The 22,300-nt window shown below is 63.6% G+C and overlaps 3 protein-coding genes across 5 annotated transcripts; 2 read left to right on the plus strand and 1 right to left on the minus strand.

Annotated features, from left to right (window-relative positions):
• The first annotated feature begins 10,762 nt into the window (after positions 1–10,762).
• CHLRE_17g743397v5 (uncharacterized protein) lies at positions 10,763–12,875 on the plus strand. Of its 2 annotated transcripts, none has more exons than XM_043072694.1 (5): positions 10,763–11,132; positions 11,233–11,277; positions 11,561–11,607; positions 11,990–12,036; positions 12,292–12,875. In XM_043072694.1, the coding sequence occupies exons 1-5, from the start codon at positions 11,092–11,094 to the stop codon at positions 12,394–12,396; spliced, it is 285 nt and encodes a 94-aa protein (XP_042915153.1). In that variant the 5' UTR covers positions 10,763–11,091; the 3' UTR covers positions 12,397–12,875. The 2 variants fall into 2 exon arrangements, with proteins under 2 accessions (XP_042915153.1, XP_042915152.1); XM_043072693.1 differs by having other exon boundaries at positions 12,292–12,765.
• A 102-nt stretch (positions 12,876–12,977) lies between these two features.
• On the minus strand, positions 12,978–16,383 carry CHLRE_17g743447v5 (uncharacterized protein). Its single transcript, XM_043072695.1, has 2 exons — positions 15,020–16,383; positions 12,978–14,073 (listed from the first exon to the last, which is right to left on the minus strand). The coding sequence occupies exons 1-2, from the start codon at positions 16,169–16,171 to the stop codon at positions 13,600–13,602; spliced, it is 1,626 nt and encodes a 541-aa protein (XP_042915154.1). The 5' UTR covers positions 16,172–16,383; the 3' UTR covers positions 12,978–13,599.
• A 2,310-nt stretch (positions 16,384–18,693) lies between these two features.
• On the plus strand, positions 18,694–21,945 carry CHLRE_17g743497v5 (uncharacterized protein). 2 transcript variants are annotated; one of them, XM_043072696.1, is made up of 3 exons: positions 18,694–20,679; positions 21,045–21,433; positions 21,521–21,945. In XM_043072696.1, the coding sequence occupies exons 1-3, from the start codon at positions 18,726–18,728 to the stop codon at positions 21,527–21,529; spliced, it is 2,352 nt and encodes a 783-aa protein (XP_042915156.1). In that variant the 5' UTR covers positions 18,694–18,725; the 3' UTR covers positions 21,530–21,945. The 2 variants fall into 2 exon arrangements, with proteins under 2 accessions (XP_042915156.1, XP_042915155.1); XM_043072697.1 differs by lacking the exons at positions 21,045–21,433; positions 21,521–21,945 and having other exon boundaries at positions 18,694–20,378; positions 20,449–20,575.
• The last annotated feature ends 355 nt before the right edge of the window (positions 21,946–22,300 follow it).

A 22,300-nucleotide genomic window follows, 5' to 3' on the forward strand; every position in this document is an offset into this window, starting at 1 on the left:
GGCTGGGTCGCGGGGTACTAGCAGCATTGCGTCCTTCCAAGCCTCTGGCGGGAAGAGACTGGGGTACGTTGCGCTTAGGTGTTCCAACCGCTTAACTGCAGCCCTTCGCGCGTTCAGGCGCGGGTCTGAGTAGAAATACTTGTTGACCCTGACTCCGTTCAAGAGGCAGGCTTCTAACCCGACGCAAAGCCCTCCCGTGGGCTCGTATAGCGTCACGCCCTGCCGCAGTGCTGCTGTAAAGAATTCAGCACCTTGCTTGGCCGCACTGCTGTGCGTGAGGTTCGGAGGTTGCGGTGGGGGCAACAGCAACCTCACCCTGCATGCTGTAACAGGGGCACATCCCGTGCGGTGGAATATTTTGCTGTGCCGGAGCCGAAACATGGGCTGGGGGCAACAGCAGCCTCACCCCGCACGCTGTAACAGGGGCACATCTTCTGCGGCGGAATATTTTGCTGTGCCGGAGCCGAAACATGGGCTGGGGGCAACAGCAACCTCACCCTGCATGCTGTAACAGGGGCACATCCCGTGCGGCGGAATACTTTGCTGTGCCGGAGCCGGAAGGTGGGCTGGGGGCAACAGCCACCTCACCCCGCACGCTGTAACAGGGGCACATCTCGTGCAGCGAAATTTTGTGCTGTGCCGGAGCCGAAATATGGGCTGGGGGCAACAGCAGCCTCACCCCGCACGCTGTGACAGCGGCACATCCCGTGCAGCGGAATATTTTGCTGTGCTGGAGCCGAAATGTTTGGGGGCAACAGCCACCTCACCCCGCACGCTGTAACAGGGGCACATCTCGTGCAGCGAAATATTTTATTTGCTGTGCCTGAGCCGAAACATGGGCTGGGGGCAACAGCCACCTCACCCCGCACGCTGTAACAGGGGCACATCTTCTGCGGCGGAATATTTTGCTTTGCCGGAGCCGAAACATGGGCTGGGGGCAACAGCAACCTCACCCTGCATGCTGTAACAGGGGCACATCCCGTGCGGCGGAATATTTTGCTGTGCCGGAGCCGGAAGGTGGGCTGGGGGCAACAGCAACTTCCCCCGCACGCTGCAACAGGACAAGCTTGTTTGCACCAGATGCCCAGTACCAGCCCTGTGTCCCAAGCTGTGTGTTTGTGTGGAGTTTCTGTTTTGAGATGGATGCATGGCACGAATGGGAGATTGAGAGATTGCTGACACGGCCTGCCACACCCCTGGCTTGACACGAACCGTGCATAGGTTGGGGGCGGAGCCCCCAGAACATTTTTGGGATGAAAGATGCCAGCGGGTTTCTGAAAATTAAAGATGCCCTATTTCGGAAATTTGTCACTGGCGCCGCACCTGCCTTCTTAAGATACGAGCACTGGTGGTGATACGGTTAGTGCCGCCAGCCCCCAGCCCCCATCCCCACCCCCACCTGCCCCGCCATAGCGCCAGTGTGCCTGCGCCACCTGCTTTGAGGTGAAACCCCTCGCAGCAGCCTCAGGACATCTAGCGGCAGGCCTGGGTGCCTGTGGGGGTGTGCTTCGACACAGGTGCGCCCAGGTCGGGTGCGCCCAGGTCGCATGGCATGTGGTGAGACTGCTGTCATGGCGTTGGCCCCCAGCCCCCGGCCCCACCCCCACCGCCACGGTGCCAGGCAGCCAGGGTGCCTGCACAACCTGCCTTGACGGTGCAAGCCCCGGCAGCAGCCTCAGGACACTCAGGGGCATGCCTGGGTGCCTACTGTGGCGTGCCCTGACATGGGTAGCATTGCAGGTGGTGATACAGTCAGTGCCGCCCGCCTCCAGCCCCCAGCCCCCACTCCCACCCGGCCGCCACGGCGCCCACGCTCCTGCACCGCCTGCCTTACGGTGCAAGCCTGCCCAGCAGCCTGAGGACACAACAACATGGGGTAATTCCTGGTCATAGCGCAGCAGGGCCCAGCGGATACAATAGCGCCACAGGGCCCAGCACTGCGGGGCCCAGCGCCCAGCGGGTACACCACCTCACACGAAGGCCAGGGAGCAATCCAACACCAAATCAACATCACACACACTCGCAAAACAAAAGCGCACACACACCGACAAGACACCTGAAGGCTGCGAGGCTTGGTCCAGAGACCCTCGCAGCCTCACACCATCCAGACCTCAGCTGAACCAGGGCAAGACGCCAGGGCAGACTAAGCCTACTAACTTAACAGGGTGGAAGCGCTGTAGGCTTATCTTGACATAAAAAGTAGGGTCTAAACGGGAACCAATCTTGCCTAGACGGGATGGAATCCCGCCCCCAGCCCATACCCGCCCACACCCACCGGCCCCGCCACGGCGCCCGTGAGCCTGCGCCACCTGCCTTGACGGTGCAAGCCCGGGTTGCAGCCTCAGGACATTCAGTTGCATACCTGGGTGCCTGTGGCGGTGTGCCCTGACACGGCGGCACCCAGATAGCATCGCAGGTGGTGATACGGTTTGTGCCTCCTGCCCCCCACCCACACCCCCACCCGCCCCGCCATGGAGCCCCTTGGCCACGGGGAGCCCGTGCGCCTGCGCCACCTGCCTTGACGGTGCAAGCATTAGGAAATCAAGGGGCATGCCTGGGAGCCTGTGGCGGCTTGCCCCGATGCGGGCGCGCCCAGGTAGCATCGCAGGTGGTGATACTGTTCGGGTCGTCCGCCCCGCCTATCTACGATTTAGCGACCGCTCATGAGCCGTCATCTAAGATAAACATCAGGAGACAAGCAACATTCTACAAAGCTGCAAAATGCCTTCAGTGAAAGCCACACGAAAAATGTTGCCAGCGACGCTCATATAATGTAGCAGGAGCCCACAATAGTCATTGTTACATGCTCCATAAGCGATTGCCTGAATGGGGGAGGGTAACTCTATGCATGCGCAGTGAAAACCTTCTGCAATTGCATTTGGACGGGAAGCTTTCCCGTCTGGACGGGAAGCCTTCCCGTCTAGACGGGATGGGTTCCCGTCTAGACGGGATGGGTTCCCGTCTAGACGGGATGGGTTCCCGTCTAGACGGGATGGGTTCCCGTCTGGACGGGAAGCCTTCCCGTCTGGACGGGAAGGCTTCCCGTCTGGACGGGTTGGAGTCCCATCCAGACGATACGCACAGGAACATTTATATGTTTGCAGGGATACGTAGTCCTCTGCAGACCATTTCAGCTCTGTCAGGGAACTGCGGACGCGACCCTGACAGGATACCGCTGTTACCTGCATGACATTTGTACCCTGCAGAATACATAATTATCTTGCAGAAGAAAAAAACATTCCTGGGATCCCGTTTAGACGGGACTCCAACCCGTCCAGACGGGAAGGCTTCCCGTCTAGACGGGAACCCATCCCGTCTAGACGGGAACCCATCCCGTCTAGACGGGAACCCATCCCGTCTAGACGGGAAGGCTTCCCGTCCAGACGGGAAAGCTTCCCGTCCAGACGGGAAAGCTTCCCGTCCAAACGCAATTGAAGAACGTTTCACAGCACATGCGCAATGTTACCCTCCCCTGTTTAGGCAATAGCTTATGGAGCATAGAGCAATGACTAGTGTGGGCTCCTGCTGCATTATACGAGCGTCACCGGCAACATTTTTCGCGTCGCTTTTGCTGAAGGCATCTTGCAGCTTTGGAGAATGTTGCTTGTCTTCTGATGTTTATCTTAGATGACGGCTCATGAGCGGTCGCTAAATCGTAGATAGGCAGGGCGGACGACCCGAACTGTATCACCACCTGCGATCCTACCTGGGCGCGCCCGCGTCTGGGCACACCGCCACAGGCACCCAGTCATGCACCTCGATGTCCTGATGCTGCTGGGCGGGCTTGCACCATCAAGGCAGGTTGCGCAGGCTCACGGGCACCGTGGCGGGGTCAGTGGGTGTGGGCGGGTGTGGGTGGGGGGCGGGAGGCATGAACCGTATCACCACCTGCGATGCTACCTGGGTGCCGCCGTGTCGGGGCACACCGCCACAGGCACCCAGGCATGCAGCTGATTGTCCTGAGGCTGCGACCCGGGCTTGCACCGTCAAGGCAGGTGGCGCAGGCGCGTGGCCGTGGCGGGGCTGGGTGGGGGTGGGGGTCGGAGCTGGGGGCGGGAGGCACGAACCGTATCACCACCTGCGGTGCTACCTGGGTGCCGCCGTGTCGGGGCACACTGCCACAGGCACCCAGGCATGCAACTGAATGTCCTGAGGCTGCGACCCGGGCTTGCACCGTCAAGGCAGGTGGCGCAGGCGCGTGGGTGCCGTGGTGGGGCCAGGTGGGGGTGGGGGTCGGGGCTGGGGGCAGACAGCACGAACCGTATCACCACCTGCGATGCTACCTGGGCGCACCCGCGTCAGGGCACACCGCCGTAGGCACCCCAGCATGACGCTTGATGTCCTGAGGCTGCTGCGTGGGCTTGCACCGTCAAGGCAGGTTGTGCAGGCGTGTGGGTGCCGTGGCGGGGCCGGGTGGGTGTGGGGGTCGGGGCTGGGGGTGGACAGCACGAACCGTATCACCACCTGCGGTGCTACCTGGGTGCCGCCGTGTCGGGGCACACTGCCACAGGCACCCAGGCATGCAACTGAATGTCCTGAGGCTGCGACCCCGGCTTGCACCGTCAAGGCAGGTCGCGCAGGCGCGTGGGTGCCGTGGCGGGGCCGGGTGGGTGTGGGGGTCGGGGCTGGGGGCGGATAGCACGAACCGTATCACCACCTGCGGTGCTACCTGGGTGCCGCCGTGTCGGGGCACACTGCCACAGGCACCCAGGCATGCAACGGAATGTCCTGAGGCTGCGACCCGGGCTTGCACCGTCAAGGCAGGTGGCGCAGGCGCGTGGGTGCCGTGGTGGGGCCAGGTGGGGGTGGGGGTCGGGGCTGGGGGCAGACAGCACGAACCGTATCACCACCTGCGATGCTACCTGGGCGCACCCGCGTCAGGGCACACCGCCGTAGGCACCCCGGCATGCCGCTTGATGTCTTGACGCTGCTGCGTGGACTTGCACCGTCAAGGCAGGTTGTGCAGGCGTATGGGCGCCGTGGCTGGGGCGGGTGGGTGTTGGGGTGGGGGCGGTGGGGGTGGGGGCTGGGGGTGGGGGCTGGGGGCCGACGGCACGAACCGGTGTCACCACCGGCGATGCTACCTGGGCATGTTAGCGTCGGGGCATGCTGCCACAGGCACCCAGACATGCTACTGGATGTCTTAAGGCTGATGCGTGGGCTTGCACAGTCAAGGCTGGTGGCGCAGGCGTGCTGGCACCGTGGGTGGGGGTCGGGGCTGGGGGTGGACAGCACGAACCGTATCGCCACCTGCGATGCTACCTGGCGCACCCGAGTCGGAGCAAGCCACCACAGACACCCAGGCATGTCACTGGTTGTCCTGAGGCTGCGATTTGGGCTTGCACCGTCAAGGCAGGTGGCGCAGGCGCGTGGGTGCCGTGGCGGGGCCGGGTGGGCGTTGGGGGTGGGGGCTGGGGCGGGCGGAATGCACGAACCGTATCACCACCTGCGATGCTACCTAGGCGCACCCGTGTCGGAGCACGCCGCCATAAGCATTCAGGCATGCCGCTTGATATCCTGATGCTGCTTGGTGGGCTTGAACCGTCAAGGCAGGTGGCGCAGGCGCATGGGCTCCCCGTGGCCCAGGGGCTCCATGGCGGGGCGGGTGGGGGTGTGGGCTGGGGGCGGACGGCACGAACCGTATCACCACCTGCGATGCTACCTGGGTGCCACCGTGTCGGGGCACACCGCCACATGCACCCACGCATGCCACTGAATGTCCTGAGGCTGCGACCCGGGCTTGCACCGTCAAGGCAGGTGGCGGGTAGCGGGGCCGGTAGGGGGTAGGGGCTTGGGGCAGACGGCACGAACCGTATCACCACCTGCGATGCTACCTGGGCGCACCCGCGTCAGGGCACACCGCCGTAGGCACCCCGGCATGCCGCTTGATGTCTTGAGGCTGCTGCGTGGACTTGCACCGTCAAGGCAGGTTGTGCAGGCGTATGGGCGCCGCGGCTGGGGCGGGTGGGCGTTGGGGTGGAGGTGGGGGTGGGGGCTGGGGGTGGGGGCTGGGGGCCGACGGCACGAACCGGTGTCACCACCGGCGATGCTACCTGGGCGTGTTAGCGTCGGGGCACGCTGCCACAGGCACAAAGACATGCTACTGGATGTCTTGAGGCTGCTGCGTGGGCTTGCAAAGTCAAGGCTGGTGGCGCAGCCGTGCTGGCGGCGTGGGTGGGGCTGGGGGCTGGGGGCGAACATCACGAACCGGTGTCACCACATGCGATGCTATCTGGCGCACCCGAGTCAGGGCAAGCCACCACAGACACCCAGGCATGTCACTGGCTGTCCTGAGGCTGTGATTTGGGCTTGCACCGCAAGGCAGGTGGCGCAGGCGCGTGGGTGCCGTGGCGGGGCCGGGTGGGTGTGGGGGTCGGGGCTGCGGGCGGACAGCACGCACTGTATCGCCACCTGCGATGCTACCTGGGCGCACCCGCGTCAGGGCACACCAGTGTAGGCACCCCGGCATGCCGCTTGATGTCTTGAGGCTGCTGCGTGGGCTTGCACCGTCAAGGCAGGTTGTGCAGGTGTGTGGGCGCCGTGGGTGGGGCGGTGGGTGGGGGTCGGGGCTGGGGGTGGACAGCACGAACCGTATCGCCACCTGCGATGCTACCTGGCGCACCCGAGTCGGGGCAAGCCATCACAGACACCCAGGCATGTCACTGGTTGTCCTGACGCTGCTTGGTGGGCTTGCACCGCAAGGCAGGTGGCGCAGGCGCGTGGGTGCCGTGGCGGGGCCGGGTGGGTGGGGGGGTTGGGGCTGCGGGCGCACAGCACACACTGTATCGCCACCTGCGATGCTACCTGGGCGCACCCGCGTCAGGGCACACCACTGTAGGCACCTCGGCATGACGCTTGATGTCTTGAGGCTGCTGCGTGGACTTGCATCGTCAAGGCAGGTGGCGCAGGCATGTGGGCGCCGTGGCGGGGCCGGGTGGGGGTGGGGGTGGGGGCTGGGGGTGGACAGCACGAACCGTATCGCCACCTGCAATGCTACCTAGCCGCATCCGTGTCAGGGCACACCGCCGTAGGCACCCCGGCATGACGCTTGATGTCCTGAGGCTGCTTGGTGGGCTTGAACCGTCAAGGCAGGTGGCGCAGGCACATGGGCCCCCCGTGGCCCAGGGGCTCCATGGCGGGGCGGGTGGGGGTGTGGGCTGGGGCGGACGGCACGAACCGTATCACCACCTGCGATGCTACCTGGGTGCCGCCGTGTCGGGGCACACCGCCACAGGCACCCATGCATGCCACTGAATGTCCTGAGGCTGCGACCCGGGCTTGCACCGCAAGGCAGGTGGCGGGCGGCGGGGCTGGGTGGGGGTGGGGGCTGGGGGCTGACAGCACCAACCGTGTCACCATGAGATGCTACCTTGGCGCACCCGAGTCGGGGCAAGCCGCCACAGGCTCCAAGGCATGCCGCTTGATTTCCTGAGGCTGCTGCGTGGGCTTGCACCGTCAAGGCAGGTTGCGCAGGCGTGTGGGCGCCATGGCGGGGCGGGTGGGTGGGGGTCGGGGCTTGGGGCAGACGGCACGAACCGTATCACCACCTGCGATGCTACCTGGGTGCCGCCGTGTCGTGGCACTCCGCCACATGCACCCAGGCATGCCACTGAATGTCCTGAGGCTGCGACCCGGGCTTGCACCGCTAGGCAGGTGGCGGGCCGGGCGGCGGGGCCGGGTGGGCATGAATGGCTTGGTTCTGTGCTGTGTGCATGCAATAGCTGCTGTATGTGGCTGCAGGACCTGCGGCGGCTCTTTAGGTGGATTACCCAGGAGGCGTGGTGTTGGTGGGGAATAAGTAGAATAAGTTTGGGATCAGTGGGGTTGACACCAGGCTCGATGTGAAGGTAGTCAAGGCTGGTGTAAATTGGTTGGTGCAAGAGGCCTGCTTGCAATGTAGGGGAGGACCTGGGTGAAGGATTACAAGTCAAGGGCGGAAGCTATCACTGGACATGTGAGGGGACATGTGAGGGGGCGGGTGAGGGGATTTGGGGGTAACTAGAGTAACAGGGCAGGGGTAGCAGGGGGCAACAAGGGATACAAGTGGGAGAGTAGTTGAAGGGGGCCCGAACACCCTCATGCAGCTAACGCAGCCCTGAGCATAAGAACTACTGTGAGAGACAAATGTCTTGTATCAAAGGAGCTGTCGTATTGCTGTTGTGGAAAGTGTATTGCTGTTGTGGAAAGTGTCAGGTTAGTCAGATGCCTGGTGAATTACTGTGTCAGGGGCCATACATGGTACTCAAGCGAAATGTTCTCCCATCAAGCATATAAAAGCTTTTGAAGTAGAGCTAGCAGATAGTAAAGCAGGACTTGTGGAGCCCTTGTTTGATGGGGGTTGACGTGCAAATAGTGTCTGGGCAACTGCTTGTTGATAGTGTTGGCTGGTAATAGTTGTAGTAGTCTGTAGGAGCTGGGGCCCAAGGCTGTGAAACACTGTTACATCACACATTACAAAGGTCTTGGGATTCACCTACACACTCCCCTGTGTGTGGCCCAAGTAGATCTGCAGGGAAGTATGGTATGTTCCTGTGGCAGGAAAGTTCACACCGCTGTTCACAGCTACTCGGGCATTTTAGTCCTGAGAGGGGCAGGAGCCATCCCTCTAAGCAGACGTCGGAGCATGTGGTTCGGGAGGTGGTCAGCGAGCTGCGCAGGGTGATGCAGCTGCGTTTCACTGCCGCCACGCTAACCCCTGAAACCCTACCTGTCGGCTCTGCCCACTCAGCTTCTCACCGCACAGCTCAAGGCGGCTAAGCTGGAGCACTTTGTGGCCATCTGGACGGCGGGTGGCGCGTTTTGTGAAGTGGAGGAGGTTCAGGGTGGGTCACCGAAGTTGCACTTGCGGCTGACGCTTGCATCACCTGTGCAGGCCCCCTAGGTTTCCTTTTGGGCGGCGTTTCTTTCCAGGCGCTGGCGTGGCGTTTATCGTCATCAGCTTATCTGGCGCCCATGTGTTTTAGCTCTGGCTGGCGTCGCAGCGCCTGGGCGGCTGTGGGACTTCCTGCTCAGCGCGTCTTGCAGCGGGCTGGAGCCCGCCTAGTCAGCGCCACATCTGGCCCGTTTAGTTTTCTGCTTGTGTCTCCTCTGCCGGTTCTCCTGGGGTGTTGCTTAAGCAACCGACTTGTGGGGGTGGGGTGGGTTTGGGCGGGTCGAGTGATGGTAGCACTGGTGTTTCCTCTTCTGGCGCGTGGTGGTGGTGGTTCTTGCGGTTAGGCTGTGGTGTAGGCTGGTGCTTGGGTTAGGTCTGGCGGTATTTTTGTGCAACCCCTCCCGGGGGGCGGGGGGGCCAGCCTTCTGCTCTGTCTGCCGGGTCGGGGTGGGGTGGGGTGGGATGGTTGGGGGTGGTTGGTGGCGGTTTTCGAGGTGTTTGTTTTCTGTTTTTCTTCTCTTTTCTTCTCTTCTTGCCCTGTCAGGGTTCTGGTCTTGGGAACCAGGCTGCTTTCGGGCAGTAGGGGGGCAGCGCGTCTGCCCCTGTTCAACCTTGTAAGGATGATTCCTCCAAAAAAAAAAAGCTGTGCCAGGACGGCAGTACGGCCTGCCGGCACACGGCAGACAGCCCAGTCCGGTACGGTGGCGCCCTGGTCACGGAGGTAGGCGAGGAGGCGGCCACCAAGCGCGTCGCGGCCAAGCTGCGCCCACTCGGGGACCAGGCTGTTTTCAGGCAGCAGGGGGGCAGCGCGTCTGCCCCTGTTCAACCTTGTAAGGATGATTCCTCAAAAAAAAAACTCATACCCCTGCACATCTGCGCAGCGGTTCTGGTGCGTCACGAGGTCAGAGCCGATGGCAACACACGTGTCCCGGGTCAGGCAAACAGCCCCGTACTCCGCCTCACTGCCCGCACCCCCTGCCTGAAAACAGCCTGGTCCCCGAGTGGGCGCAGCTTGGCCGCGACGCGCTTGGTGGCCGCCTCCTCCACTCTGGGAAAAGGTCTTCCCCGGAAAAAAATCCGTTCCCGGAAAAATGCTGAACTTTCCCGTAAGGGGCCAAAACTTTCCCGGAAGGGGGGCAAAACTTCCCCGTAGCCGGGGTTCCCCGGAATCCCAAAGGGATAGATTTGGCGTATTCTGCTAGTGATTCGCGTGCTGTACGGGGCGTCAAGTACTTTCCCTTCTATTACACCGTTCAGCAGGTACCCCTGCTCCTACTGTGGTGGGTGCCCCACCCCACACCCTCGGCCGCCACTCTTACACACCCTTAAGCCCCCAGCCACCATCCATGTCACACCGTCTACCTTCACTTTGATCAATCCACCGCCTGGTGGCCCCACCTCCTAACTTATGCCTTCCTCTTCCTCGACACCCGCAGTGCATTCTTCACCACAGTTAGTTGCCGCCTTGCCCATGCTGTGTCGGCACCAATGCAAAGGAGCGTGCCTAGGGGACGGGACTCATCCTCTAGCAGGCCCTTGACCAGTACCAGGCGCTCATGTGCTGCCCTCATCTCCTCCGCAGTCCCATACCCAAACAGGATGGAATGCCCATCCCTTGTTCAAAAACTTACCCGTAGCCGGGGATCCCCGGAACCCCCACATCTCTGCTGCTGGCGGATTTGTGCTCGCATATGTGCAGGCAGGGAGGATTTGGAAAGTCGGTAGAGGCTGATGGACTGGAAACGGGGCGGGGGGGCGGGGGGGCGGGGCGGGGGGGGGGGGGGGGAAGAGGCGACCGGCGAGCATCTGCATGGGGTTTCGCGAGCCTGACTTCAAGCAACAAGCGTGTTAACTTACGTAAATATTGTAGCATACATAAGATAGTACCTACTTATACTTGATACACTGCATTTTGTCTCAGCAAGCAAGAGCTCAGCTGTTCTGCAGCTGTTGCACTTACTTATGTCGCTGTCCCTTGCTCCGCTCTCCCTCGCTAATTTGCGTTTTGAACACAAGTTAAGACTACCTCAAATGTCAGTAGCTATTTTGCTGGCTGGGGCCGCGAATTCTCGCGCTGCTGACTCGTTGACCGGCTCGGCGACGCTGCTCAGACGTCAGCTGAAGCCAGCTGTCACGTAAGGTTTACGAGTCAGCGTCCGTTTCTATCAGCTTTGCTTCAAAGTTTGTCTTCTCGGTCGCCCGCATCATCGCCATCCAACATGGCTCTGCAACACTACCGGCAACACACGTTCGTCCACAGGTTAGTCGACAGGTTGCAATGACAATGGGATGCGTGGATTACCGTCCGCCCGCCCGCCCCCCGTCAACCCCGCGTGTGTTTTGTGTTGTGTGTTGTGCAGGATTCAACCTCTCACTCTTGGGAACGGTTTCAGGAGCTCTTTGGGGTGAGTTCATGAGATGGGTTTAGGGAGTTGTCGTAGGTGCTGGGCCATAGGCGGCTTAGGTGGCTGAAGTCCACCTCCTCGCGCTATGTGTGTGCGTGTGGCGGGGGGAGGGGGGCTTCAACAAATGACTGTTTGCTGCCTACCTGCCTGCCTGTAAGGTGTTGGAATCTATGGCTACCTTGCCACGATACCTTGATCCCGTGTCATGTACCCGCCCGCTGCCCTGCCCCGCCACACCTTGGCGCCCAACCCCTGCTGCTTCCCCTCCGGATCGGTCCCCCAGACAGCTGGCTGACAGGCACTACACCTCCGACATAGTGCTCAGCAACGGTGAGTGTCCGCGACACATGTTGGCATACATAGACGCAGTATTTGTGCGTCGTTGTGTGTGTTGGTGGGAGGTAGTGGGGTAATCCGTGTGAAGCATGACAGAGATGCTGAGGTGGCCGGAAGGTGATTCCCTGGCAACCCTGCATGCACAGGGCTCTTGCCTCTTATACGCTGCCTCCCTGACCTTGGCTGCAATGTGTCGTCTCTGCCGTTTGTGGCAGAGGAATGACGAGCAGTAACATATATGTGTGGCTACCTTGCCATGATACCTTAATCCCGTGTCACATACCCGCCCGCTGCCCTGCCCTGCCACACCTTGGTACCCAACCCTGTCCCATCGCGCACCCAACCCCTGCTGCTTCCCTCCGGACCCGTCCCCCAGATGGCTGGCTGACTGCCACTACACCTCCAACATTGTGCCCAGCAACGGTGAGTGTCCGCAACACATGTTGGCATACATAGACGCAGTATTTGTGCGTCATTGTGTGTGTTGGTGGGAGGTAGTGGGGTAATCCGTGTGAAGCATGACAGAGATGCTGAGGTGGCCGGAAGGTGATTCCCTGGCAACCCTGCGTGCACAGGGCTTTTGTCTCTTATACGCTGCCTCCCTGACTTTGGCTGCAAGGTGTCGTCTCTGCCGTTTGTGGCTAGCTGTAACATGTATGTGTGGCCGCGTGCATGCAGGCGCAACCATGTAACACAGCCAACAAGCAGGCAGTGGAGGCGCAACTAAGGATCCGGCATGGGCAGCAGCTGGTCCAGCAGCACAAGGGGTGGAGGCGGGCATGATGGTGCCAAGGACGGAGTTTGGTCATAGGAAGATGTGGCGGCTGCGGTGGAGGTGGGCATCAAGGTTGTCGGATGCATTGTACCAGCAGACACGCAAGTGATGGCGCTAGTCATTGTTGCACGTTAAGGTTTGCACGCATACATATAAGGCAGACATCATACGGTTTGGTGTAGTGTTGCATGAGCGTAATGGACTTGTCAACGAGGAGCAGGTGTGTGGCCGGTGTCGTAAAAGGATAACGTAGATAACGCAGTATTGCGTGGTGTACAGTGTGGATCCTAAGTGTGTTAGCAGCTGCCAAAACTTTCCCGTTCGGGTGCTGAACTTTCCCGTAAAAGGGCTTCACTTGCCCGTAAGAACTTCCCCGTAAGGACTTCCCCGTACAAACTCCTACTTTCTTCGAAAAGCATACGGGGAAGATTTTTCCGGGGAAGTACCCCCTGTTTTTCCGGGGATTTCACCCCCCCCTTTTCCCAGAGTGCTCGCCTACCTCCGTGACCAGGGCGCCACCGTACCGGACTGGGCTGTCTGCCGTGTGCCGGCAGGCCGTACTGCCGTCCTGGCACAGCTTTTTGTTTTTGAGGAATCATCCTTACAAGGTTGAACAGGGGCAGACGCGCTGCCCCCCTGCTGCCTGAAAACAGCCTGGTCCCCGAGACCAGAACCCTGACAGGGCAAGAAGAGAAGAAAAGAGAAGAAGACAGAAAGCAAACACCTCGAAACCGCCACCAACCACCCCACCCCACCCCACCCCACCCCACCCCGACCCGGCAGACAGAGCAGGAGGCTGGCCCCCCCGCCCCCCGGGAGGGGTTGCACCAAAACACCGCCAGACCTAACCCAAGCACCAACCTACACCACAGCCTAGCCGCAAGAACCACCACCACCGCGCGCTAAAAAAGAAAACACCAGTGCTACCATCACTCGACCCGCCGTAACCCACCCCACCCCCACAAGTCGGTTGCTTGAGCAACGCCCCAGGAGAACTGGCAGAGGAGACACAAGCAGAAAACTAAACGGGCCCGATGTGGCGCTGACTAATTGGGCTCCAGCCCGCTGCAAGACGCGCTGTGCAGGAAGGCCCACAGCCGCCCAGGCGCTGCGACGCCAGCCAGAGCTATACCACATGGGGCGACCAGATAAGCTGATGACGAAAATATGCCACGCCAGCGCCTGGAAAGAAACGCCGCCCAAAAGGAAACCTAGGGGGCCTGCACAGGTGATGCAAGCGTCAGCCGCAAGTGCAACTTCGGTGACCCACCCTGAACCTCCTCCACTTCACAAAGCGCGCCACCCGCTGTCCAGATGGCAACAAAGTGCTCCAGCTTAGCCGCCTTGAGCTGTGCGGTGAGAAGCTGAGTGGGCAGAGCCGACAGGGTTTCAGGGGTTAGCGTGGCGGCAGTGAAACGCAGCTGCATCACCCTGCGCAGCTCGCTGACCACCTCCCGAACCACAAGCTCCGACGTCTGCTTAGCCGGCTCGCGGGACCAGTACGCACACCAGACGGCGTACAAGAAGGTGGCCCGCAAAGTGCTCCACAGCAGCGCGCCCGCCCCCCGCGGGCCTGAGGCCCACATACCCATGCGGTCCCCCAGCATGAAGCCCACGTCCGTCACTGGCGGTGCCGCTGCCTGGGGCGCAACGCAGGCCCACAGCTGCTGCAGCCACGTCCTCGCCTGCGCATAAGCTTTTTTTTTTTTGAGGAATCATCCTTACAAGGTTGAACAGGGGCAGACGCGCTGCCCCCCTACTGCCCGAAAGCAGCCTGGTCTCCGAGACCAGAACCCTGACAGGGCAAAAAGAGAAGAAAAGAGAAGAAAAACAGAAAACAAACACCTCGAAAACCGCCACCAACCACCCCCATCCATCCCACCCCACCCCACCCCGACCCGGCAGACAGAGCAGAAGGCTGGCCCCCCCGCCCCCCGGGAGGGGTTGCACAAAAACACCGCCAGACCTAACCCAAGCACCAGCCTACACCACAGCCTAACCGCAAGAACCACCACCACCGCGCGCCAGAAGAGGAAACACCAGCGCTACGCACGAGCGCTCCCCAGTCACGCGGCGTGGCGTGGTGTGCCGCCTGGATCTGCCAGCCTGAGGCAAACCCGCTGTGGGTGGCAGGCCTGCGCACGTCGCCGGGTTGCTGTCTCCCCGCTGGGGCAGCCGCTGGACGCCGCAACCTCGCAAAGGGTCCGCCGCTCGCTCCGACAGCTGGACACTCCAGGAAGATGTGCGTTAGGCTGGCCCACGCCCGCGGGCCAGGTGGCCCGCAGGCGGGGTGAGGACAGTGCGCCCCCAACCCCCCGCACCCCGTGGTCACCCGTGGACGAATTCCCTTGCCCGCCCGGTACAGCCCGCAAGGCAGGTAAGCATGTTGCAGCCGGTACACCAGCACCTTTGCCCCCCGACTGGCGTGGCTGTCCCACAGCCTCCGCCACGTACCCCGCAGAAGGGACGCATCCGGGGGCGGCATGCGAGGGTCGCCCTCCACCGCCGCCGCTGCTGCCGCCGCCGCCGTGGCAGGCCCCGTGCTAGGTCCCGCCCCGCCCGCCGCCTGGACCGCCGCGGCCCCTCACCCGACTGCTGGGACGGGGACGCATACGACTGCAGTTCTCTCGCCGGCGTGTTCTGCAGCCCGGCTGCCGCGGAGGTGCGGTGGAGCCAGGGGTCCAGAGCCACCGGGTTATTGTGGAAGTGCTGCGCCGCCGTGGTGGTCAGCTGCGCCGCTGCACGCTGCCACTCCGCCTCCCGCTCCGCCAGCCGCGACTGTGCCGCCGGCTGGGTCCCCGAACCCCCCGCCTGCTGTGCTGGCGCCGGGCACGGCATGGCTGCGGGGCGGGCCGGAGCCAGAGGGGCGGCCGGGTTGGCCGCGGTGATGGCCCGCCGCACGTCCCGCACCGTGTAGTCCGCCAAGCTGACACCCGCAATCCGGCAGTGCTCCGGGTGCACCACCACCCCAGCCTCCGGCGCCAGGAAGTACGGCGCCCGAGGCCACGCCCCTGCCCGTTCCCCTGGTGATGCTGCATCGTACGCCGCCCGCTCTTCAAAGGTCCACAGGTGCCGCGGCTTGCGGTGCTGCAGCACACAGGCAGGCTGCCACGCCCCATCCACTGCCGGGGGCAGCACGCCAGGCCCAGGCTCCAAGAGCCGCCCCGTGTAGTGGACGTAGGACACAGCCCCCGCAGCGTTAGCCACCCACAGCTGGTCCAGGCTAACCCGCCACTGTGGCGGCGCCGCTGGCGGCTGAGTGGCTGGCTGCGGCGGATGCTGTTCCACGCCCGCGCTCCGCACGTGGCCGACCGCGGCCGCCAGCCGGGCAGGCAGCCCCGCTGGCGCCGGCGCGTCGCTGTACACCCACGCCCACGTGGTGGCAGAGTCCGGGCGCACATGAGTAAGCAGCGCCCGGGTGAGCGTCTTCCAGGGTTGCCGGCCTGGCTGGGCAAGCAGGGCGAAAGTCTTAGCTTGCAGGGCAGACAGGAACGCAGGCAGGTCGACATGGTTGACACCCCCATCCTTGTACGGCAGACAGGCCGTCTCCCGCTTTGGCAGCAGGAGCGGGTTCCCGTGCGACACCAGGCTGGCATCCTCAGCGTGCACGGAGCGCGCAGCAAAGTGGTCCACCAGGTCGGTGAGTTCCTTCAGCTGCGCAGGCGATGGGTTGAGGAAGCTGAAGTGGTAGGCCAGCTTCGCCGCCAGCACCTGCTTCGCAATGTGCACACGGCCAACCAGGGTCAGAGACAGGGCAGCCCACAGACGCGCCACAAACGCCATGCCGCGAGCCCGCCGGGTGTACAGGTCAGCTGCAGCCGCATCAGAGTCCCACGACAGAGGCACACCCAGGTGCGTCACGGCGCCAGTGGTAAACGGCACCCCCGTGTGTGGGCAAGGGCCCGTCGTTTTTTTGAGGAATCATCCTTACAAGGTTGAACAGGGGCAGACGCGCTGCCCCCCTGCTGCCTGAAAGCAGCCTGGTCCCCGAGACCAGAACCCTGACAGGGCAAGAAGAGAAGAAAAGAGAAGAAAAACAGAAAACAAACACCTCGAAAACCGCCACCAACCACCCCCATCCATCCCACCCCACCCCACCCCGACCCGGCAGACAGAGCAGGAGGCTGGCCCCCCCGCCCCCCGGGAGGGGATTGCACAAAAACACCGCCAGACCTAACCCAAGCACCAACCTACACCACAGCCTAACCGCAAGAACCACCACCACCGCGCGCCAGAAAAAGAAACACCAGCGCTACGCACTCGCCCCGCCCAAACCCACCCCACCCCCACAAGTCGGTTGCTTAAGCAACACCCCAGGAGAACCGGCAGAGGAGACACAAGCAGAAAACTAAACGGGCCAGATGTGGCGCTGACTAATCGGGCTCCAGCCCGCTGCAAGACGCGCTGAGCAGGAAGGCCCACAGCCGCCCAGGCGCTGCGACGCCAGCCAGAGCTATAACACATGGGCACCAGATAAGCTGTTGACGATAATACGCCACGCCAGCACCTGGAAAGAAACGCCGCCCAAAAGGAAACCTAGGGGGCCTGCACAGGTGATGCAAGCGTCAGCCGCAAGTTCAACTTCGGTGACCCACCCTGAACCTCCTCCACTTCACAAAGCGCGCCACCCGCCGTCCAGATGGCCACAAAGTGCTCCAGCTTAGCTTAGCCGCCTTGAGCTGAGCGGTGAGAAGCTGAGTGGGCAGAGCCGACAGGGTTTCAGGGGTTAGCGTGGCGGCAGTGAAACGCAGCTGCATCACCCTGCGCAGCTCGCTGACCACCTCCCGAACCACATGCTCCGACGTCTGCTTAGCAGGCTCGCGGGACCAGTACGCACACCAGACGGCGTACAAGAAGGTGGCCCGCAAAGTGCTCCACAGCAGCGCGCCCGCCCCCCGCGGGCCTGAGGCCCACATACCCATGCGGTCCCCCAGCATGAAGCCCACGTCCGTCACTGGCGGCGCCGCTACCTGGGGCGCCACGCAGGCCCACAGCTGCTGCAGCCACGTCCTCGCCTGCGCATAAGCTGGACACTCCAGGAAGATGTGCGTTAGGCTGGCCCACGTCCGCGGGCCAGGTGGTGGTGGGTGGACGTTGGCGTTTTTCTTGGTTTTCCTTTCAGCTTTCTTCTCTTCTCTTTTCTTCTTGCCCTGTCGGGGTTCTGGTCTCTGGGGCCAGGCTGCGTCGGGTCCTCGTGCCCAGCAGTTGGGGGGCAGCGCGTCTGCCTCCGTTCAATCCTGTAAGGATGATTCCTCAAAAAAAAAGCAGAGCCTGCCGCTGCCCACGCCGCTTGTGGTGTCGTCCCGGCGGCGGCCGTGGCAGGGGGCGATTGGGTAAACGGCCAGGTGGTGCGGGACGTGCTGCAGGACACCTCGGCGGCCACGGCGTGCACGGAGCAAGCACTGGGAGCGGCGCCACACCCTGCAGCCCTTGGGGCGGCTTCTTCTATCGCTGGCGTGTCTGCCGGTGCCGGGGCGGTAGCATGTACTGGCGGCGACGGAATCATCTTTACATACTTACAGATCGGCGGCCGCCACCGCAGGGTGACTGTGCGAGCGCGGCGGCCTTACAGGGCAGTGGCACCGGTGGCGGCGGCAGCGGCGCGCGGCCAGCATGCAGTGGGAGGCGCACCACATGCGGCCATCGATGGGGCCACGTCCTTTGCTCTGGGCATATGTGCCGATGCCACTGCGGTTGCACACGCTGGTGGCAGCGTCGCACCCGGTGTGGACAAGGCAGTGGGACAAGCGGCTCCCGGCGCTGCTCTGCAAGCGGCAGTGTTCTGCTTGGGCTCTGGGCCTCCGACCGGATCTCAGCGCCACAGCACACGCGCTGCCACAGCTGCCGCCTCCGCCTCCCCCCCGAGGTCCCGGGTCCCCGCATCGGCCACCACTACTAAGGCTAAGGTGCTGGTGTACCGGCTGCAACATGCTTACCTGCCTTGCGGGCTGTACCGGGCGGGCAAGGGAATTCGGCCACGGGTGACCACAGGGTGCGGGGGGTTGGGGGCGCACTGTCCTCACCCCGCCTGCGGGCCACCTGGCCCGCGGGCGTGGGCCAGCCTGACGCACATCTTCCTGGAGTGTCCAGCTTATGCGCAGGCGAGGGCGTGGCTGCAGCAGCTGTGGGCCTGCGTTGCGCCCCAGGCAGCGGCGCCGCCAGTGACGGACGCGGGCTTCATGCTGGGGGACCGCATGGGTGTGTGGGCCTCAGGCCCGCGGGGGGCGGGCGCGCTGCTGTGGAGCACTTTGCGGGTTACCTCTACAAGGGCAAAAGCCTGGACCGCGCCGAGCTGGCGTCCTACCGGCCCATCACGCTGCTCAACTGCGACTTCAAGATGGTGTCCAAGGCCGTCAGCGCCCGCCTGCAGCCCGCCCTGGATGCAGTTGTGGACGAGCTGCAGACCGCGTTCATCACCGGCCGCTGGATTGGAGACAACGCGCTGTACCTCCAAGGCCTGATCGAATGGATGCGCCTGGACGTGGGCGCGGACGGCACGCCACGGCAGGGTGGTGCGCTGTACTTCTTGGACATTGAAAAGGCGTATGACCGGGTGCACCGGCAGTGGCTGTATGCGTCCGCGGAGGGACTTGGGTTTGGGCCGCGCATGCTGCGCTGGATCCGCCTGCTCACTGCCAACGGCTCTGCCCGCGTGTGTGTGAACGGGATGCTCTCTGACGCCTTCCCAGTGCTGAACGGCTTACCGCAGGGCAGCACCGCCTCACCACCCCTGTGGGTCATCCAGATGCAGCCACTGACGTCCTTTCTGCGGCGGCAGGTGGAGCAAGGGGCACTGCGCACGCCCCTGTTACCCAGCGGCGAGCAGGCGCCACCTGCTGCCCACAACGCTGACGACACGACCCTCACGGCGCGCGACCCGGCGGTGGACGGGCCGGTCCTGATGGTGGCAGTACAGCTATTCTGCCGCGCGTCCAACGCCCGTGTCCATCCGGACAAGAGCAAGGCCATGGGCCTTGGCAGGTTTGCGCACCTGACGGGCCCTTGCCCACACACGGGGGTGCCGTTTACCACTGGCGCCGTGACGCACCTGGGTGTGCCCCTGTCGTGGGACTCTGATGCGGCTGCAGCTGACTTGTACACCCGGCGGGCTCGCGGCATGGCGTTTGTGGCGCGTCTGTGGGCTGCCCTGTCTCTGACTCTCGTTGGCCGTGTGCACATTGCGAAGCAGGTGCTGGCGGCAAAGCTGGCCTACCACTTCAGCTTCCTCAACCCGTCGCCTGCGCAGCTGAAGGAACTCACCGACCTGGTGGACCACTTTGCTGCGCGCTCCATGCACGCTGAGGACGCCAGCCTGGTGTCGCACGGGAACCCGCTCCTGCTGCCAAAGCGGGAAACGGCCTGTCTGCCGTACAAGGATGGGGGTGTCAACCACGTCGACCTGCCTGCGTTCCTGTCTGCCCTGCAAGCTAAGACTTTCGCCCTCCTTGCCCAGCCCGGCCGGCAACCCTGGAAGACGCTCACCCGGGCGCTGCTTACCCATGTGCGCCCGGACTCCGCCACCACGTGGGCGTGGGTGTACAGCGACACGCCGGCGCCAGCGGGGCTGCCTGCCCGGCTGGCGGCCGCGGTCGGCCACGTGCGGAGCGCGGGCGTGGAACAGCATCCGCCGCAGCCAGCCACTCAGCCGCCAGCGGCACCGCCACAGTGGCGGGTTAGCCTGGACCAGCTGTGGGTGGCCAACGCTGCTGGCGCTGTGTCCTACGTCCATTACACGGGGCGGCTCTTGGAGCCTGGGCCTGGCGTGCTGCCCCCGGCGGTGGATGGGGCGTGGCAGCCTGCCTGTGTGCTGCAGCACCGCAAGCCGCGGCACCTGTGGACCTTTGAAGAGCGGGCGGCGTACGATGCAGCATCACCAGGGGAACGGGCGGGGGCGTGGCCTCGGGCGCCGTACTTCCTGGCGCCGGAGGCGGGGGTGGTGGTGCACCCGGAGCACTGCCGGATTGCGGGTGTCAGCTTGGCGGACTACATGGTGCGGGACGTGCGGCGGGCCATCACCGCGGCTAACCCGGCCGCACCTCCGGCTCCGGCCCGCCCCGCAGCACAGCAGGCGGGGGGGTCGGGGACCCAGCCGGCGGCACAGTCGCGGCTGGCGGAGCGGGAGGCGGAGTGGCAGCGTGCAGCGGCGCAGCTGACCACCACGGCGGCGCAGCACTTCCACAATAACCCGGTGGCTCTGGACCCCTGGCTCCACCGCACCTCCGCGGCAGCCGGGCTGCAGAACACGCCGGCGAGAGAACTGCAGTCGTATGCGTCCCCGTCCCAGCAGTCGGGTGAGGGGCCGCGGCGGTCCAGGCGGCGGGCGGGGCGGGACCTAGCACGGGGCCTGCCACGGCGGCGGCGGCAGCAGCGGCGGCGGTGGAGGGCGACCCTCGCATGCCGCCCCCGGATGCGTCCCTTCTGCGGGGTACGTGGCGGAGGCTGTGGGACAGCCACGCCAGTCGGGGGTCAAAGGTGCTGGTGTACCGGCTGCAACATGCTTACCTGCCTTGCGGGCTGTACCGGGCGGGCAAGGAAATTCGTCCACGGGTGACCACGGGGTGCGGGGGGTTGGGGGCGCACTGTCCTCACCCCGCCTGCGGGCCACCTGGCCCGCGGGCGTGGGCCAGCCTGACGCACATCTTTCTGGAGTGTCCAGCTTATGCGCAGGCGAGGACGTGGCTGCAGCAGCTGTGGGCCTGCGTTGCGCCCCAGGCAGCGGCGCCGCCAGTGACGGACGCGGGCTTCATGCTGGGGGACCGCATGGGTATGTGGGCCTCAGGCCCGCGGGGGGCGGGCGCGCTGCTGTGGAGCACTTTGCGGGCCACCTTCTTGTACGCCGTCTGGTGTGCGTACTGGTCCCGCGAGCCTGCTAAGCAGACGTCGGAGCATGTGGTTCGGGAGGTGGTCAGCGAGCTGCGCAGGGTGATGCAGCTGCGTTTCACTGCCGCCACGCTAACCCCTGAAACCCTGTCGGCTCTGCCCACACAGCTTCTCACCGCACAGCTCAAGGCGGCTAAGCTGGAGCACTTTGTGGCCATCTGGACGGTGGGTGGCGCGTTTTGTGAAGTGGAGGAGGTTCAGGGTGGGTCGCCAAAGTTGAATTTGCGGCTGACGCTTGCATCACCTGTGCAGGCCCCCTAGGTTTCCTTCTGGGCGGCGTTTCTTTCCAGGTGCTGGCGTGGCGTATTATCGTCATCAGCTTACCTGGCGCCCTTGTGTTTTAGCTCTGGCTGGAGTCGCAGCGCCTGGGCGGCTGTGGGACTTCCTGCACAGCGCGTTGATTGCAGCTTTCTTCTATGTCTTGCAGCGGGCTGGACCCCGCTAAGTCGGCGCCACATCTGGCCCGTTCAGTGTTTTCTTAGCAGGTTTTCCTGGGGTGTTGCTTAAGCAACCGACTTGTGGGGGTGGGGTGGGTTACGGCGGGTCGAGTGCTGGTAGCGCTGGTGGTTTCGTTTCTGGCGCGCGGTGGTGTGTTTTCAGGTGGTGGTGTTTCTTGCGGTCAGGCTTTGTTGTAGGTTGGTGCTCGGGTTAGGTATTGCAGTTTTGTTAGGATACCCCTCCCGGGGGGCGGGGGGGGGCCAGCTCTGTCTGCCGGGTCGGGGTGGGGTGGGGTGGGTTGGTGGTGGGTGGACGTTGGCGTTTTTCTTGGTTTTCCTTTCTGCTTTCTTCTCTCCTCTTTTCTTCTTGCCCTGTCGGGGTTCTGGTCTCTGGGGCCAGGCTGCTTCGGGTCCTCGTGCCCACCATTGGTGTGGTGGGGCAAGGCCCCCTTAGTGGCCCCTATGTGGGTCTAGGCAGCTGTGGTTTGTTTGTTGGGGGTGTTGTTTCGGCTTCTGGGCAGCCTAGGGCTGCTGTTTTCGTGGTTAGGTGGTGTTTCCTAGGTGGTGAGCAGGTGGTCTCTCATTTTCTTCTCTT

The sequence above is a fragment of the Chlamydomonas reinhardtii genome, chromosome 17 (assembly GCF_000002595.2).
Source record: "Chlamydomonas reinhardtii strain CC-503 cw92 mt+ chromosome 17, whole genome shotgun sequence".
Taxonomy (NCBI): Eukaryota; Viridiplantae; Chlorophyta; class Chlorophyceae; order Chlamydomonadales; family Chlamydomonadaceae; genus Chlamydomonas; species Chlamydomonas reinhardtii.

Bases quoted from the DNA above. Each gene is read 5' to 3' on its own strand.
- CHLRE_17g743397v5 (XM_043072694.1), top strand. From the start codon at position 11,092: ATGGCTCTGCAACACTACCGGCAACACACGTTCGTCCACAG. The intron at 11,133-11,232 runs GTTAGTCGACAG...TGTGTTGTGCAG, and splicing joins CAACACACGTTCGTCCACAG to GATTCAACCTCTCACTCTTG. The intron at 12,037-12,291 runs GTGAGTGTCCGC...GCGTGCATGCAG, and splicing joins CAACATTGTGCCCAGCAACG to GCGCAACCATGTAACACAGC.
- CHLRE_17g743447v5 (XM_043072695.1), bottom strand. From the start codon at position 16,171: ATGGCGTTTGTGGCGCGTCTGTGGGCTGCCCTGTCTCTGACCCTGGTT. The intron at 14,074-15,019 runs GCGAGAGAACTG...GCTTATGCGCAG, and splicing joins CCGGGCTGCAGAACACGCCG to GCGAGGACGTGGCTGCAGCA.
- CHLRE_17g743497v5 (XM_043072696.1), top strand. From the start codon at position 18,726: ATGGTGTCCAAGGCCGTCAGCGCCCGCCTGCAGCCCGCCCTGGATGCA. The intron at 20,680-21,044 runs GTGAGGGGCCGC...TGGAGTGTCCAG, and splicing joins GTCCCCGTCCCAGCAGTCGG to CTTATGCGCAGGCGAGGACG.